At 41.0% G+C, this 13,908-nt stretch overlaps 1 protein-coding gene across 4 annotated transcripts in view; it reads left to right on the top strand.

Annotated features, from left to right (window-relative positions):
• The window catches only part of col4a6 (collagen, type IV, alpha 6), a 115,337-nt gene that overhangs the window by 93,985 nt on the left and 7,444 nt on the right, over positions 1 to 13,908 (top strand). For 3 of the 4 annotated variants that reach the window (XM_061031157.1, XM_061031159.1, XM_061031160.1), the window contains 16 exons: positions 1,816 to 1,911; positions 2,749 to 2,906; positions 3,010 to 3,192; positions 3,321 to 3,504; positions 4,675 to 4,719; positions 7,542 to 7,613; positions 8,128 to 8,235; positions 8,446 to 8,664; positions 8,763 to 8,921; positions 11,253 to 11,423; positions 11,707 to 11,850; positions 12,187 to 12,309; positions 12,438 to 12,619; positions 12,695 to 12,758; positions 12,864 to 12,938; positions 13,458 to 13,565. In XM_061031157.1, the coding sequence (XP_060887140.1) occupies positions 1,816 to 1,911; positions 2,749 to 2,906; positions 3,010 to 3,192; positions 3,321 to 3,504; positions 4,675 to 4,719; positions 7,542 to 7,613; positions 8,128 to 8,235; positions 8,446 to 8,664; positions 8,763 to 8,921; positions 11,253 to 11,423; positions 11,707 to 11,850; positions 12,187 to 12,309; positions 12,438 to 12,619; positions 12,695 to 12,758; positions 12,864 to 12,938; positions 13,458 to 13,565 (2,091 nt within the window). The remainder of the gene's footprint in view (positions 1 to 1,815; positions 1,912 to 2,748; positions 2,907 to 3,009; positions 3,193 to 3,320; positions 3,505 to 4,674; positions 4,720 to 7,541; positions 7,614 to 8,127; positions 8,236 to 8,445; positions 8,665 to 8,762; positions 8,922 to 11,252; positions 11,424 to 11,706; positions 11,851 to 12,186; positions 12,310 to 12,437; positions 12,620 to 12,694; positions 12,759 to 12,863; positions 12,939 to 13,457; positions 13,566 to 13,908) is intronic. The other variant, XM_061031158.1, reaches the window with a different exon arrangement.

Below are 13,908 nucleotides of genomic sequence, written 5' to 3' on the forward strand. Positions count from 1 at the left end.
CGCTAAAGGTTAAGAATAAACTTCCATATTGACTGCATTCAAAATAATAATATGAATGTCTCTTGTTAGCATTTGTTTCCTTTGTTTGTGTATGTGCCAAAACTAGAAAACCTATGCATGCTGCTTGGCCAAGTAGATTATAGCCATTATTGTCCATGTAAAATCACTGAAGTGCAATACTGTTTTATATTCTTATAAAATATAAACAAGTTTATGCTTTTACCCAAGTAAGTATCTGTCATCTTGCAAAAGCAGCTGAACTCTTTCATATTACAAGCTGACAGAAGGGACTAATCCTGATTTTACACCATGAAGCTGCACTGTGCTGCTTATATAAATATTTGTGTTTAAGAGCATGTTATTGTAAAAAATGAAATAAAAAAAGTCTAAGGATCTTTAAAGATATCCATTAAGTGTTTTCGGATCAAAGAGCTTGGAGAGGAACTAAATGCCATCAAGGGCTTTTTTGCCCAGATTTGAAGTTTCAATTCACATTTGTCACATGGCTTCTATTTTCCATTGACATCGCACTCAAGGTTGTAGGCTTAAATGCTGTGATAATGTGCTTTCCAATTGATCAGCAAGAAGAGCTGCAGTAATCTTGAGGAACATTGGGACTTACTTCAAGTTTAAACAGTGCATTTCAATCATGACCTATTAGCTAGTGTTAGTCATTAGCTAATATTAGCTACCCAACACCTTTTAAAGTGTAGCTTACATTACTCTTAATGAGGAATTCACACCTTTCCTTTTTGTATCATGGTAGTTTATCCGTGTCTGAAATTAGCTAGGAAGTGGCAGAATGCTATGTACAAAAATTTATCAGATTGGTTTTACTTTTATGCATTTTGCAACCTTGAAAACAGCAGCCAGGACTCCCTTGAAAAAGAGGTTTTTAATCTCAATGGGACTTTCCTGGATAAATAAAGGTTAAGGAGAAGCACAACATCATGCTTCCTGAATTTGAGCCTGCTAGCATGACAGTGACATCAGAGGAAAATGCTTACCACATACAACAACAAGTTCGAGGTCTACAGTTTGTGGGCTTAACTTACTGATTCTTGTGTGTTGTGAGCTTTTTCGATAAGGGGGAGAGCGAAAGGAGACATGGCAGTAAGGACTTCAACGTTGATCCTTTTGTCAATTTTGGTCAATATTTAAAGCTAACAGTATGAGCTGATACCAAAGCCTTTATTAAACATGGATGTTGTCTCAGTGACATCACCCATTCGGAAGCCCAACGATCATGGTCCCCATATTAAACAGTCTCGATTTCAAAAAATCTCTTTCAGTAAAATTAACTTTTTATTATGGGACCTAACAGGGGTTCCTTGGATTTGGTAGCTAGCCTCACATAGATACTTGAGGAACTTTATTAGTTTGTACTTCTGCATAAGCTTAATTTTTTTAAACCTGGGGTTGGTGTTTAGTTCCTTCACTGCTTGCAGAAGGGTCCTTGACCAATCACAGTACAATATGTCACTCAATCTTTATTTTGTGTTGGGGTGAACCAACTCTGAAGTATGGGCAAAAGAAAGTCCCTCTAACAGCATTCCAAGAACTACATTTTTTCCAGGTGTAACAGCACAAACACAAATCAAGGAGTATGTCCTCTGTTCATATTACATTGGAAAAAGTTCCCTTGGTCCGAAAATGCCTGTTGGTTTTACATCTAACAGTAGGTAGTACAACTGGACTTACGTTGATACAGTGTGGGATCTTAAAAGATCCTGGATACTTTGTGGGTGATTTATGATTTTAAGTCAATAAATGATCTAACTTTGTCTCTGGTATGTTTTGTGTGTGTGCTTGCAGGTTCTCCCGGTGGTTTACCCATTAGTTCCACCGGAGAGCCTGGGAGACCTGGCCCCAGAGGAGAGTCGGGTAACACAGGATACAAAGGCTACAGAGGTAAACTTACACAACCACAGAATTAAATATCATGGTTCTCAGACAAAAGCAGTGTCACAACAAGAACTTTTTCGATAAAGTTTATTTTCCAATACTGTTTCCCTGCAAGATGGCACCAACGGCACTATCCATTGGAATATAGCGTTGCAGGGTTGACTCATTTTTGTGGTCCAAAAAGGGAGAATGCATTGCCCTAGTTCCCTAGACAAAAAGCCAATGGTATTTAACCATTGGTGAATCACTGCAAATGATTAGCATACACAAGTCATCATACTTTTGAGAAGGCTCTCAGGCATCCTGGTCATCGTAATTAATAGCTTGATTTGAAAGGCAACTGGAGTTAGTCAAGATAGTGACCACCTATTCAACTACGCAACCATTTGCATACTACTGACGCTAATATTTGTAGTTCCTTCCACCAATCAGTTCACCAAGAACTTTAGGAACTTCATCTTGGTCCAGTTGCCTTTCAGATCAAGCATTGAATTATGGCACCTTGATAGCATTTGATTCTGCAAGACCACCTTGACAAAGTAGGCTTAAGTTCATGTTTTTTTAAGCTAAAATGCAATCCCAACAAGAGCTGAGGCTATGTATCAAATACGCCATGGTATCATGGTCATGTTAATGTTAAATGTGTCATGTTCATGTTACAATTGACTTCAAGACTTATGACCTAGAATTACAAATAAAAATGCCATAAACACATGATGTTAAATCCTGGCCATCACTGAATAATACAATTTTGTCCTGATTTGTCCATGATCTCCTTCTTCACTTTTTTCAATCCTACCCCTTTCCACTCTCTGCCTTCTTTGTTGTACCCTGCCCCTCCAGGCGACCCTGGCGACTGTGCCTGCCTAGGTGGAGGCACCTCTGGGTTACCTGGGTTGCCTGGATCCCCAGGAATTAACGGCAGCCCTGGGTTTCCTGGTCGAAAGGGTGAATATGGTGACTCTGGCTCTCCTGGCTTTGGTGGCGTTCAAGGACCTCCAGTAAGAAAAAATGTTGACTTTACTGTTTGGATTATGATGTTGTTGAGGGCTTTCTTCTTCTCCAAGATTTTCGTAAAAATCCATCATTCCTGTCCTACCACAGGGTCGTGCTGGTGAAAGGGGATACTTTGGACGTAAGGGAGAGAAGGGGACATCTTTCTACCCCGACCTGGGTTTGGGGATAAAGGGAGAGCTCGGATTTCCTGGACCCAGAGGACCTACAGGTGAAACTGGAAAACCCGGAAGAGATGGACTTCCTGGCTTTCCTGGATCCCCTGGAACCCCAGTGAGTTCCAAGACCTACCATAATTTTAGATATCAAAGGTTTTCATTTGCTCGTTTTAAGAAGTCCATTATAGAAGGTGTACCAATACAGATTTGGAAGCATTTCCTTTCTTCTCTTCTTGTCTCAAGGGTGATGCTGGCTTTGGAACAGTTGGAGAGAAAGGTTTCCCAGGATACCCAGGCGCCAAGGGTCTTCCTGGTGGTCCCGGTGAGCCTGGTGTTGGCTACATTGGAACACCAGGCTTCCGTGGAGCTGATGGAGATCCTGGTATACCTGGGTTACCAGGACAACCAGGTTTACCTGGACCAAGAGGTAAGTGATGACGGGGAGGAAATAACGGGAGCGAAAGAAGTTGAAAGACAGTGTTTGTGTGTTGGTGCTTGATTTTGGGAGAGAGAATAAGCAAGAGGTGTATGTTTGTAGATGTCATACTTTATTTTCCCCCACAGGGTGAAACCACATTGAAAAATCCACCCCATCCAATCACTTTCTGTCCACTTTGTACTGTAGTTACCATAACAACCTCATCATAACACCCTCAACCATCTGCGGACACTCTTAGGGAACAAACGTGGTCTACGTGCCTGCGCTCAAGAAGCCAAACTTTTCCGGAGCTGAAGGGATGAATTGTCTCTTGTTAGGTTTCGCTTCCTGCCCTTCATGCCTCAGCTGCAGCAGCATACTGTTAACTACAAGATTAATGGTCTCCATTAATGTGCTTATACACTTCCTCTGCAGCCAATAATCTATAATCCATAAACTGCTTTTGTTAGATGATTGCCGCACAATGATGACATTTTAATGCTGATTCTGCAACAGCAACTGTGCTTCTTTAGTCTCAGAGATAGGGGTTTGATTTGTTCAGTCAAAATTATAATTTTCAAATCAGGATTTTTGAACTTTTTCTTCTCTGTTCTATTTGATATTTGTGCTGTCGATATGCTTACTATCAGATAGTTTCTGCCTTTTTCTCTGAGACTAAATGACACAAAGTCCAGCTGGCCACCCATCTTCAGTATGAATGTGTGCTCTTAAACCATGATGCTAATGCTAAACAAATGATCATTTTGCTCTAATTTTGAAGGTTATTGTCACTCAGATGAGCAGAGAGAAATTAGACTGGATTCGACTTTCAGCCTTAGTTGTATAGCATTTTGTTACATCTCATCTCCTCTCTCTCCTCATTGAGTGAGATAACCTTATGTTAAGCAATATTTCAGTGACGCAAGCATTTTAATGTGCTTTTGCCTTAACTGAATGAGCCTTGAGTTAATTGAATGGAACTGATTGCTGATTTGTTTGATGATAAAATATTTTAATTGCTTTATTGGCGCATGCAAATGACCCTGACTGGCTATGTATGCTGCCATCTTCTACCTCTCTCTCTATCTCCATCTCTCTCTCTCTTTCTATCTCTACTCTCTCTTACTCCATCCATCTCTCCATCTCTATAATCTTCCTTGTGCATGTGTATCTGTCCAGGTGAAACCGGCTGTGGAGGGGTTAATGACGCCAGAGAGGGAACGGGTGGGTAACTAACTTTTTTATCCACCAGCCAGAGTAACAAGCCTGGGACAGAATATAGTAGTTTTAGTTTAAGGCAGTGTAGCCACTGGTGGATCAATGGAATATACCCCTCGAGCTAACCCAAACGAAAATTTATGGGAAAGTTTACCAACTAGAGGCTAGATTTGTTTATGTTCCTATTTGGACAAAGTTAATCTAACTAACAGGAACTGACCTAAGGGACAGCATTAGGTAGGAATAAACATGGTAGTAGTAACTTGGGGTTTATCCAGCTTTATCCAGTTAATAAAGTTTTAAAACATACTTTCTAGTTCTACATATGTGTTCACATTGCAAACAACTTGATTGACAGGTCATTACTTGACTACAAGCTGCAATATGATTAAATCAACAACAAACCTGGTTCCATTTTTTGGGATCTGGGCACTTTTTATGTAGCCTATTTTAAGTAGGGTTTATTCTATGATATGTTTTCCTCTGGGTTTTCAAAACCACCGCATCTAACTTGTCTAAGCTGGGCCCACATAGGCTTTACGCAAGTCAGGTGGGCTTCAAATTGGCATAATGTCAGGGTTGTCTTTAAAGTTGGTTGAATACCAGCCAACCATGACCAACAGTGACCATGGTGGGCCATTCAGAAAAATGTATAGAAACTAGAAGACAAGATGAAAATAGAATACACAAGTGGTTCAGGGTTGGCTAAATTCATCATTAAGGCTAGAGTCTGTATTGACTTATCAATGGCCCTCCTTTTCCCATTTTGGCTAAACCAACTTGTTGCTCTATGGAACTGAGGACTAGATTGGTTGGTCTCCAGTTGGGTATCCCAAATTGGTTCAAAATATCAACCAAGGGGCTTCCCACTTTGGCCCAACTTGGACTTGTTGGTCCACTCTTTATGAAACTTGGTCAAAGGGGCCATTATTGGCTAAGGAAGAACCCTTAATATTTCTGGTAGATCTGGATCCAAAACATAAGCAAGAAATTGATAGCTTATCTTCCTCATGCTGGAAAGCATACAGCAACTAAACATACAATAAGCACAACATGTCAGGCATCATTGTAGAAACAAATGCAGCACATGGTCAGTGCTTAGAGTTTTTAAACTGGACTATTAGCCCTGCGAAGGTCTATGCTTTTTTAATGCAGTTTAAGTAGCTCCTTTGTTTGCAGTGTGAACACATGGTTAAGTTTACTCAAAGAAAGGTCTCAGGTGACCTAGAAAGAAAGAGCTGTGTTTGTACATTATTTCTGAGATATGTAGTCTTTAGCAATCTGAAAACTTGCTGTGAATCATTTGTTCATGATGGAGCCGATGGAAGCCTCTTGCTCCCTGCGTCTAAGGGATTCCACTCTGGCAGAGTCAGTCGATGATTTACAGTCGAGTTTCAGGGACACCATCGTGGACATTAATTTACCCTGTTATTGGACAGCCACAACTCATCTCTTCCTCCAATCAAAGCTGCTGAAACCTGGCGCATGTTTTCAAGCCCTGCCTCTGCTAAGTGCTTTTAACCAATAAGGGTTGGGGTGGGGGAGGGGCCAAAGGTAAAAGTATAACTTATCCCAAACAAAACTGAATTGACAACTTTTTATTTTTCTAATATTTTAGTCAATTTAATATTCTATTACTTTTTGGAACTGCCATTGATTGTGATGAATTTGCTACTAACAACATTCAATCTACAACACACAATAATCATCATGATTAAACATAAATTAACCAATGTGCAAGCATTTTATTTGAAAGTATTAAAAGCATGAATGGAGGCAACAGACAATCAAAAGTTGCAAAAGATATTCATGAACTTTTCTACTGGCTGATGGTTGGAATTGTTGATATGAGATAAAGAAATATACATATTTTATTTTATATTTCCATTATTGATGAATTTTTTTGAGACAGTAAGTGGTGTTTTGCTCACTTAAAGTAAGTTAGCATGTTATATGTGCATTTCAGACCTGGACCAAATACCATTCTTTAAACACCATGAACCCACGTTTAAATGCTCAATCACAGATGGTTATGTTTTACCTTTTATTGACAGCTCCAATAAGTCTTTGTTCAGTGCTGCAAAATGTAAGCCTGACATTGCCAGATAATTGAGTAAATGCAAATTGACCTTGAACCTTACAACACTAACCGGGACCAAGACATACCCGAGACTGGAGTGCTCCGAGACCAAGACAAGGCCGAGACATTTAGGGATCGAGATCAAGACAAGACCAAGAACATAAATTTCATCTAAATCCTAACCCTAGCCAATCAGTGGGGGTCCAAAATCCAAAGTCCGCCCAGTCCGAGACCAAGACAAGACCGAGTAAAAATGCTCGATTCAAAGACTAGACCTTCAAAAAGTGGTCTTGAGCCAATCTTGAGACCAAGACCGATTTCTAGTACTATTACACTAGCTTCTAGTTTAACATACTACACCAACCATTGGTATTTTATGAGAACTTATTGTTTGTCCAGATGTCTTATTCTATTTTTATTTTTTTTAAATTGGGATTGGCCTTTCCTGAATGGTCAGGTAAAAATCTCTCTGAACGGAGGTGGACTAGGGATTATTATAAGAAAGCAGATGTGTTTAGTTCTAGGACTAACAAAACTTGATTGAGTATAACAAAAGTTGGAACCATTCAAATGTTTGTAAATGGTATTTTGGCCAGGTCTGGTAGGATTTTGCAAGATAAGTTTTTAGTTTTTACCTTAATAACAGGAAAAGAGTAGTAAATGGGTTTTTATTGTGTGAACAAGTATTCACAGTTTGTAAGTATCTTGAGATAAGTGTGATTCCTAACCTGTTTATGACTGCTACTAGGCCAAGTGCTGCCTTGCTCTATTCCTGGTGAGGATGGAGACCCCGGTTACCCTGGTATCCCAGGACGACCAGGTACAATTCTTTTTCTTTTTTTTTTCTTCCATTTTTACACCTTAGTAAATATGACGTATCATTGATTTCTGGCTGTTGTTTAGGGGAAGAAGTGTCTAACTTGATTAAACTAAGTAAATAAAAAAAGACAACACTAATAAGAGATCGATTTCAATGTCAGCCAAAACAAAATTTCTTGTAGCTGTTTTATAAGGTGTAAGGTTCGGACTAAAATATTGCTTTCTAGTGATAACATTTGGTTTTCTAGACACACTTTTTCCTAGGTCTGTTCATGCAAACAGCACAATACTTATTCATATTAAGCACTTTGTATTGCCTTGTTGCTGAAATGTGCCATATAAATAAACTTGCCTTGCCTTGCCTTGCCATTTGTTCAGATCATATTGGAAACATAAAGAATTTCACCAGAGGAAATCCTCTACCTCATATGAAATGAGACAACTCACTACTACCATTTAGTCTCCTTTAAATGCCCGTTTATCATTTTGAAGTTATGTTTGTATGCATCTGTCAGGTCCGAAAGGGCAGCCAGGTTTCCCAGGAGGCACTGGACGTCCAGGGTTTGATGGCCCCAAAGGAGATAGAGGAGACCCTGGTTTTGGTGGCCAACCTGGACCTCAAGGTAACTTCCATTGTAGCCTGTCACAGTTCTCCATGTGGTGAAAGGTTATCTTAAAATGAAGCCATGACAACAAAGTATGCAACACTTGGCATCCAAGAAAAGATTTCTTCAAGGGGACAACAAAGTGTATCGTAGTGAGTATCGTAGCATGTATTGTAACGTAACTTATCATAAAGTATCGGAACGTAACATTTATGTTTCTCAACGCAGGTTTTCCGGGACCCAGAGGGGATTCTGGACTTCCAGGTGCACCAGGACAATCTTTTGACGGAGGCCGGGCGAAGGATGGAGTTCCAGGGCGTCCTGGAGCCAAGGGTCAGCCTGGAGAAGTGTTAGGAGCCACACCTGGAGCTCCAGGACGGGATGGTTTGCCTGGAATACCAGGAGACAAGGGCCAGCCGGGGACCCCTGGAGGACCTGGATTTCCTGGTGAGACAGAGTGACTCATAGGGCTAGTATAAGTGCTTGTTTTCAGTAAGTAAAAACGGCATCAGTAAAATCTGTTATTATCTTTCTTCTTCTTTCAGGTGGTGATGGCCGCTCTGGTGTTCCTGGACGGAAGGGAGAGCGCGGTGTTGACGGTCTTTCTGGTATCCCAGGCCCTCCAGGACCCCCAGGCGAGCCGACCGGGGGTATTACTGGTCGGCCCGGAGCTCCTGGAAACCAAGGACTGAGCGGACCACCAGGTGAGGAAAAGAAATCCAGGAGCAACCCTGTCCTCATGTCACTACATGTCTAACCAAACCTCAGTTTAATTTAGTAGGAATTAAAAAAATTACGATTCTGTGTAAATTATTTGAGATTTTCTACAGAAGAAGATTTATCACATAGTTTTATGCAAGTGTCACTTCTTATCCCTTCACTTTAACCCTTGTTGGGTCTTTCCTTTTCTTTTATTCACTGTATTTCCTCCACAATCCTCAATTTACCAATCAGTCATGACAGTTGCCTGTTTTGTTCTTGTGTTTATTGAAACTCTGCATCACCCAAAGGAATGTCTTCTTCTCCTGTTTTCTTTGTCCTGTTCTCCTTCCTCCTTTCCTCCCTCCTTCCTACACACCACCACCATTATCTCCATCCATCCTCTCATCTCTCCATCCTTTTCTTGGTGTTGGGTCATTCGTTATAGGCTGCCAAGGTGAGACAGACTCTTACCCCAATCCGTCCATCCATCCATCTTTGCTTCCATCCCTTCATCCTCCAGCTATTCATGCATCAGACCAAACGCTTTATCTGCAACATGTGCCTGCACTCCTTCTTTTTTCATCTTTATAGCAACAAAATGTCCATCCCCATGACAATAATGCTGCATCCAATTAAGGTTTTTCAAATTATATGTCCCCACAGCCCTGATACACATGGACCTACCAATGAGCTAGCAAAAACAATAAGATAAAGAATTAAAGAAATGAATACAACTCACCAGATTAAGAATTTCCTGTGTAGATCTGGGTGTAGACAGAGCAATGAGGGAATGGTACTTTCAAAATCATGCTAGTTTTCTAAAATGACCAACCCTTCCTTAAAAGTTCAGAACCATGGGTTAAGATGGACATTTAAGCTATGAGAGATTCAGAAAGAAAAGTTCTCCTGAAAAAAAAAGTGTCTACTGATGTTTTCTTTGTTGTTTTTGCAGCCAGTACTAACGTCATAGTTCGAGCTCATCTTGAAGTGTAGTCTGTACTAGATGAGTTGGGGTTTTTTTGCAATTAACTTTAGTATGCTTCTTGTGACAGCTTCATTTTTGGGTGCTGTGTCGGTGAAAGTAGATGCGTTTTTATACACTCTTAAAAAGCACCTGAACATTTTCAACTCATCTCTGCATCATCCTGCATTTATAACAATTCAGAGTGGTTCAGATTTGGCTGCGTGGATGTGTTGAAAAGAGGTTGTCTTTTTAAGAACGTAAACAGTAGCGTAGTATGCTAATACAAACTTAAAGCTAATTCAGTCTGGAATTGCACTTCAGTTTTTCTTTTATTAAAATAAGTTATAAAGATAACTACAATAAATCCAATAGCTATTACAACCTAAATACATACCTCATTATATGTATCTGAAATTAGCCACGTGAAAATAATAAGTTGTCTTTGCTTATATTCCTAAACTAAGTGCAATTTCAGCTCAAACAAGGCATTGAAACAATGGAATGGAAGATTATTTTGTTAACATTGATGCGCAGTTGTTGTCGTTGTGTTTTTGACAAATTGTGTGAGTGTGCTTAACCATGATAAAAGTTAAATTAAATTGCTTTTTTAACATTAAAGGTCACATATTATTCTCCTTTTCAACCAGTTAAAATAAGTCTCCGAGCTCCCCAAAACATATCTTTAAGGTTTCTTGTTCTAAATCCACTCTGATCCTGTATTTGATCATGCCTATAAACCCCTCTATTTCAGCCCTGCTCAGAACAGGCTGTTTCTGTGTCCGTACCTTTAAATATGTAAATGAGCTGTGTCTGACCACACCCCCTCTCTTGAAGGGCTTGGGTGGCTCGGGCTTTCTCGCTCCATGTCCTATTGTTTATGGTGAGAAGGCAGACTCAGAGGGCAGAACAAACACCTAGCTGTGGGAGTGTCACCCACCTGGGGGAGGGGCTGCTGCCCTTTGTGATGTCATGAAGGGAAAATCTCCAAACGGCCTGTTTGAGCACACATTTTCTGAAAAGTGGAGCAGGCAAAAGACGGAGAGGATGGACTTTTCTCATAATTGGGGGGTTTGACAGACTAGGGACACATATTAGTGGTAGAAAACCATGGTAACCAAGTGTATTTTGCATAATATGTGACCTTTAACAAATAAACCTTTTGAGTTAGAGTTAAGTTGATGTATTTTAAAAAGGTAAGTATGTAATGTTTTTGTTAATGAATGATATCATATGTTTGGAATGATACAGTTTTTTATATTTTTGTCTGTATTTCCACTGACATGTATATTACACGTGTATATTATATCTGACTAAATGTCTGTCTGTCTTCTTCTGCCTGTCTCGACATCCATCATCCGTCCACCTCCAGGTTTCCCTGGCCGCAAGGGAGATAGAGGAGATCCAGGTTTCCCAGGACCTGCAGGAATGAAGGGAACCCCAGGACTGCCTGGTACCTCTGGAACTCCAGGGCCAAGAGGACCCCCTGGACCACCTGGACCAGGAACCAGAGATGGAATCCCTGGTGCACCAGGACTTAAGGGTAGGTTGGACGTTTTATAAGTCCTTCAGGTTCAGGTTCAGATTCATGTTACTTTATTGGTACCCGTAGGTAAATTAGGTTGCAGGAAGAGTCACATATACTTAATAAGACACAGAAAATCCATAAAACATACAAAGTGCAAATGCATAGTACGTGGGTAAAAGTGCCAAAGTGCATTAAGTGCGCAGATTCCAATCATACAATTTTAAGGACAAGTTGATCTGTAAAGGTTACAGAGCAATCACAACAACATTTTGATTCTATGTGGCTAATCTTTACACAGGTGAGAGAGGTTTCCCAGGATTGATGGGCTTCCCTGGACTACCTGGTCGCCCTGGATCTCCAGGGTTTCCGGGACAAAAAGGACTGAATGGAGGGCCTGGAAGAGACGGTTACTCCGGTGGCCCAGGATTCCCTGGACTGAAAGGTAAAAGAAAGAGCACAATGACAGCTAAGATAATTCAAAGTTCCTGTACAACATTCAACAATGACAATACCTTTAAAATAATTTCTTCATAATGTACTAAAACTATGATCAGCTTGCAGTTATTGGTGATCAATGAGTCCTTGTCATAGACTGTATGAAACGTGGACGTAGCCTTCGTGACATAACCCATTGGTTTCTGAAGCAGAATTTTGAAGCCCAACATTGGCGGCCCTGATATTCATAGCTCTCAGTCAAGTTACTGGCACGAAGGCACAATGTTGAGTAGAGTTCTCTTCGGAGTCACACTAACATCCCTTTGTTTTTATCTTGTGTAAGGTGACAGAGGATATCCTGGTCTCCCTGGTCCGCCCGCACCTGTTTATAGATCAGAGTTTCTTGAGAGAGGAGAACTTGGAACCCCCGGTTCCAACGGTCTTCCTGGCTTCCCTGGACCCAGAGGTGACACCACTTTCTGTGTCTGTTTTATGATTGACATTTGTGAAACAGACTGTATGTTTTCTGATGAGCTTATGAGGATTGTTCCTCAATGTTGCACCTCTAACACCCAACTCTGGGTCTGCTTTCAGGTGACAAAGGTCTGCCAGGTCTGCCTGGTCGTCAGGGTCTGCCTGGACTTCCTGGTTACGCTGAGCAGAGTAAAGGACAGCCTGGAGATCGTGGATTTCCTGGGAGACCTGGAAGCCCAGGCTTCCCTGGACCAAAGGGAGAAGCTGGAATCAATGGATTCCCGGGCATGTCTGGACCAAGGGTAAGAAAAGTTACTAAACTTATAATATTCAGAAAGTTCAGACAGTGAGATTAATGTTCTGGTGGCATCTTTTAGGGTGATGATGGTGGACCTGGTCTTCCTGGAAACCCTGGAGAATCGGGTCGTCCTGGTACTAAAGGTGAGTGTAAATATCAGGCCACACAGGCCAAAACAATCATCGCAACCAATCTATTTACTCGACCCAATGCCTTGGAACTGTTAACTAACATGGTTTGTCCCTCAGGTCTACCTGGAGATAGTTATGGTTATCCTGGAGGTCCCGGTGCCAAAGGCCAGCCAGGAGATCCAGGATTCCCAGGTAAGACTTACAGTAAAAAGACCAACCACCCATTTTGATGCTGCCCAAAAAAAGCCTAGGAATGACTTTTCTGCTGAATCTCTGTTGACCTTCCATGTCTTTTTTTCTTGTGTTTCTTTATGTGAACCCTTACTGAATAAAAATGTGTCCCTAGAAAGACGAGAAAGATGACCATAACATCTAAAATATGATTGTTTTTCCTCTGGAGTGACCAAAGGTAGCTTCTTATTACTGCTCTACCAGCAGAGAAGGTGTTAAAAATCCATATCCCCAACATGTCTAGTCATGCCTTGCTCCTGTTTGGTCTCCAACATTCAATAGATTGAAACACAACCCCATTTTCTACCAGCCTTGCTAGAAGTAATTTCCAATTGTTTTAAGCAAACTTGAAGAATTTATAATCATGCTTCTTTAAGAAAAGGTTAAGCATTTGACTTCATTTTCTCCACTTTCTAAGACTTTGTGAAAGAGGAGACATCTTGAAAAAGTCGCCTCATGAACCTGATTGTTTCTCCTCAGGCGGTCGTGCCAATGATGGCGCTCCTGGTGACAATGGTTTTCCTGGAAATCCAGGTTACTCTGGACAGAAGGGAGCTCCTGGTGAAGGAGGACGGCCTGGAATAATGGGTGAGGGGACCAGATACTATGACGAACTATTAAGAATTATAACAAAAAACTCAAGTGACCATTTCTTTGAAATAAACGCAAGATACTTGTGAGTAATGAAAGGTTAAGAGCTTGGCAAGGAAACCCATACCCAACAGACCACAAGGCCCTCAATGACCACCACAACCCAAACAGCATTTCCACCTTCAATGGACCCCGTCTCAATTAATGCCAGCTCCAGGTACAAGGCTGCCCTGCCCTACCAATGGCCACAACAACCACGACGTGAAGCTAGATGGGCAGCAAGAGCTCACCATTGTTTAGTCTAGTTAGGACCAAGACACTTCAGGAACGCTTGACAATG

The sequence above is a fragment of the Labrus mixtus genome, chromosome 23, assembly GCF_963584025.1.
Source record: "Labrus mixtus chromosome 23, fLabMix1.1, whole genome shotgun sequence".
In the NCBI taxonomy this organism is placed as follows: Eukaryota; Metazoa; Chordata; class Actinopteri; order Labriformes; family Labridae; genus Labrus; species Labrus mixtus.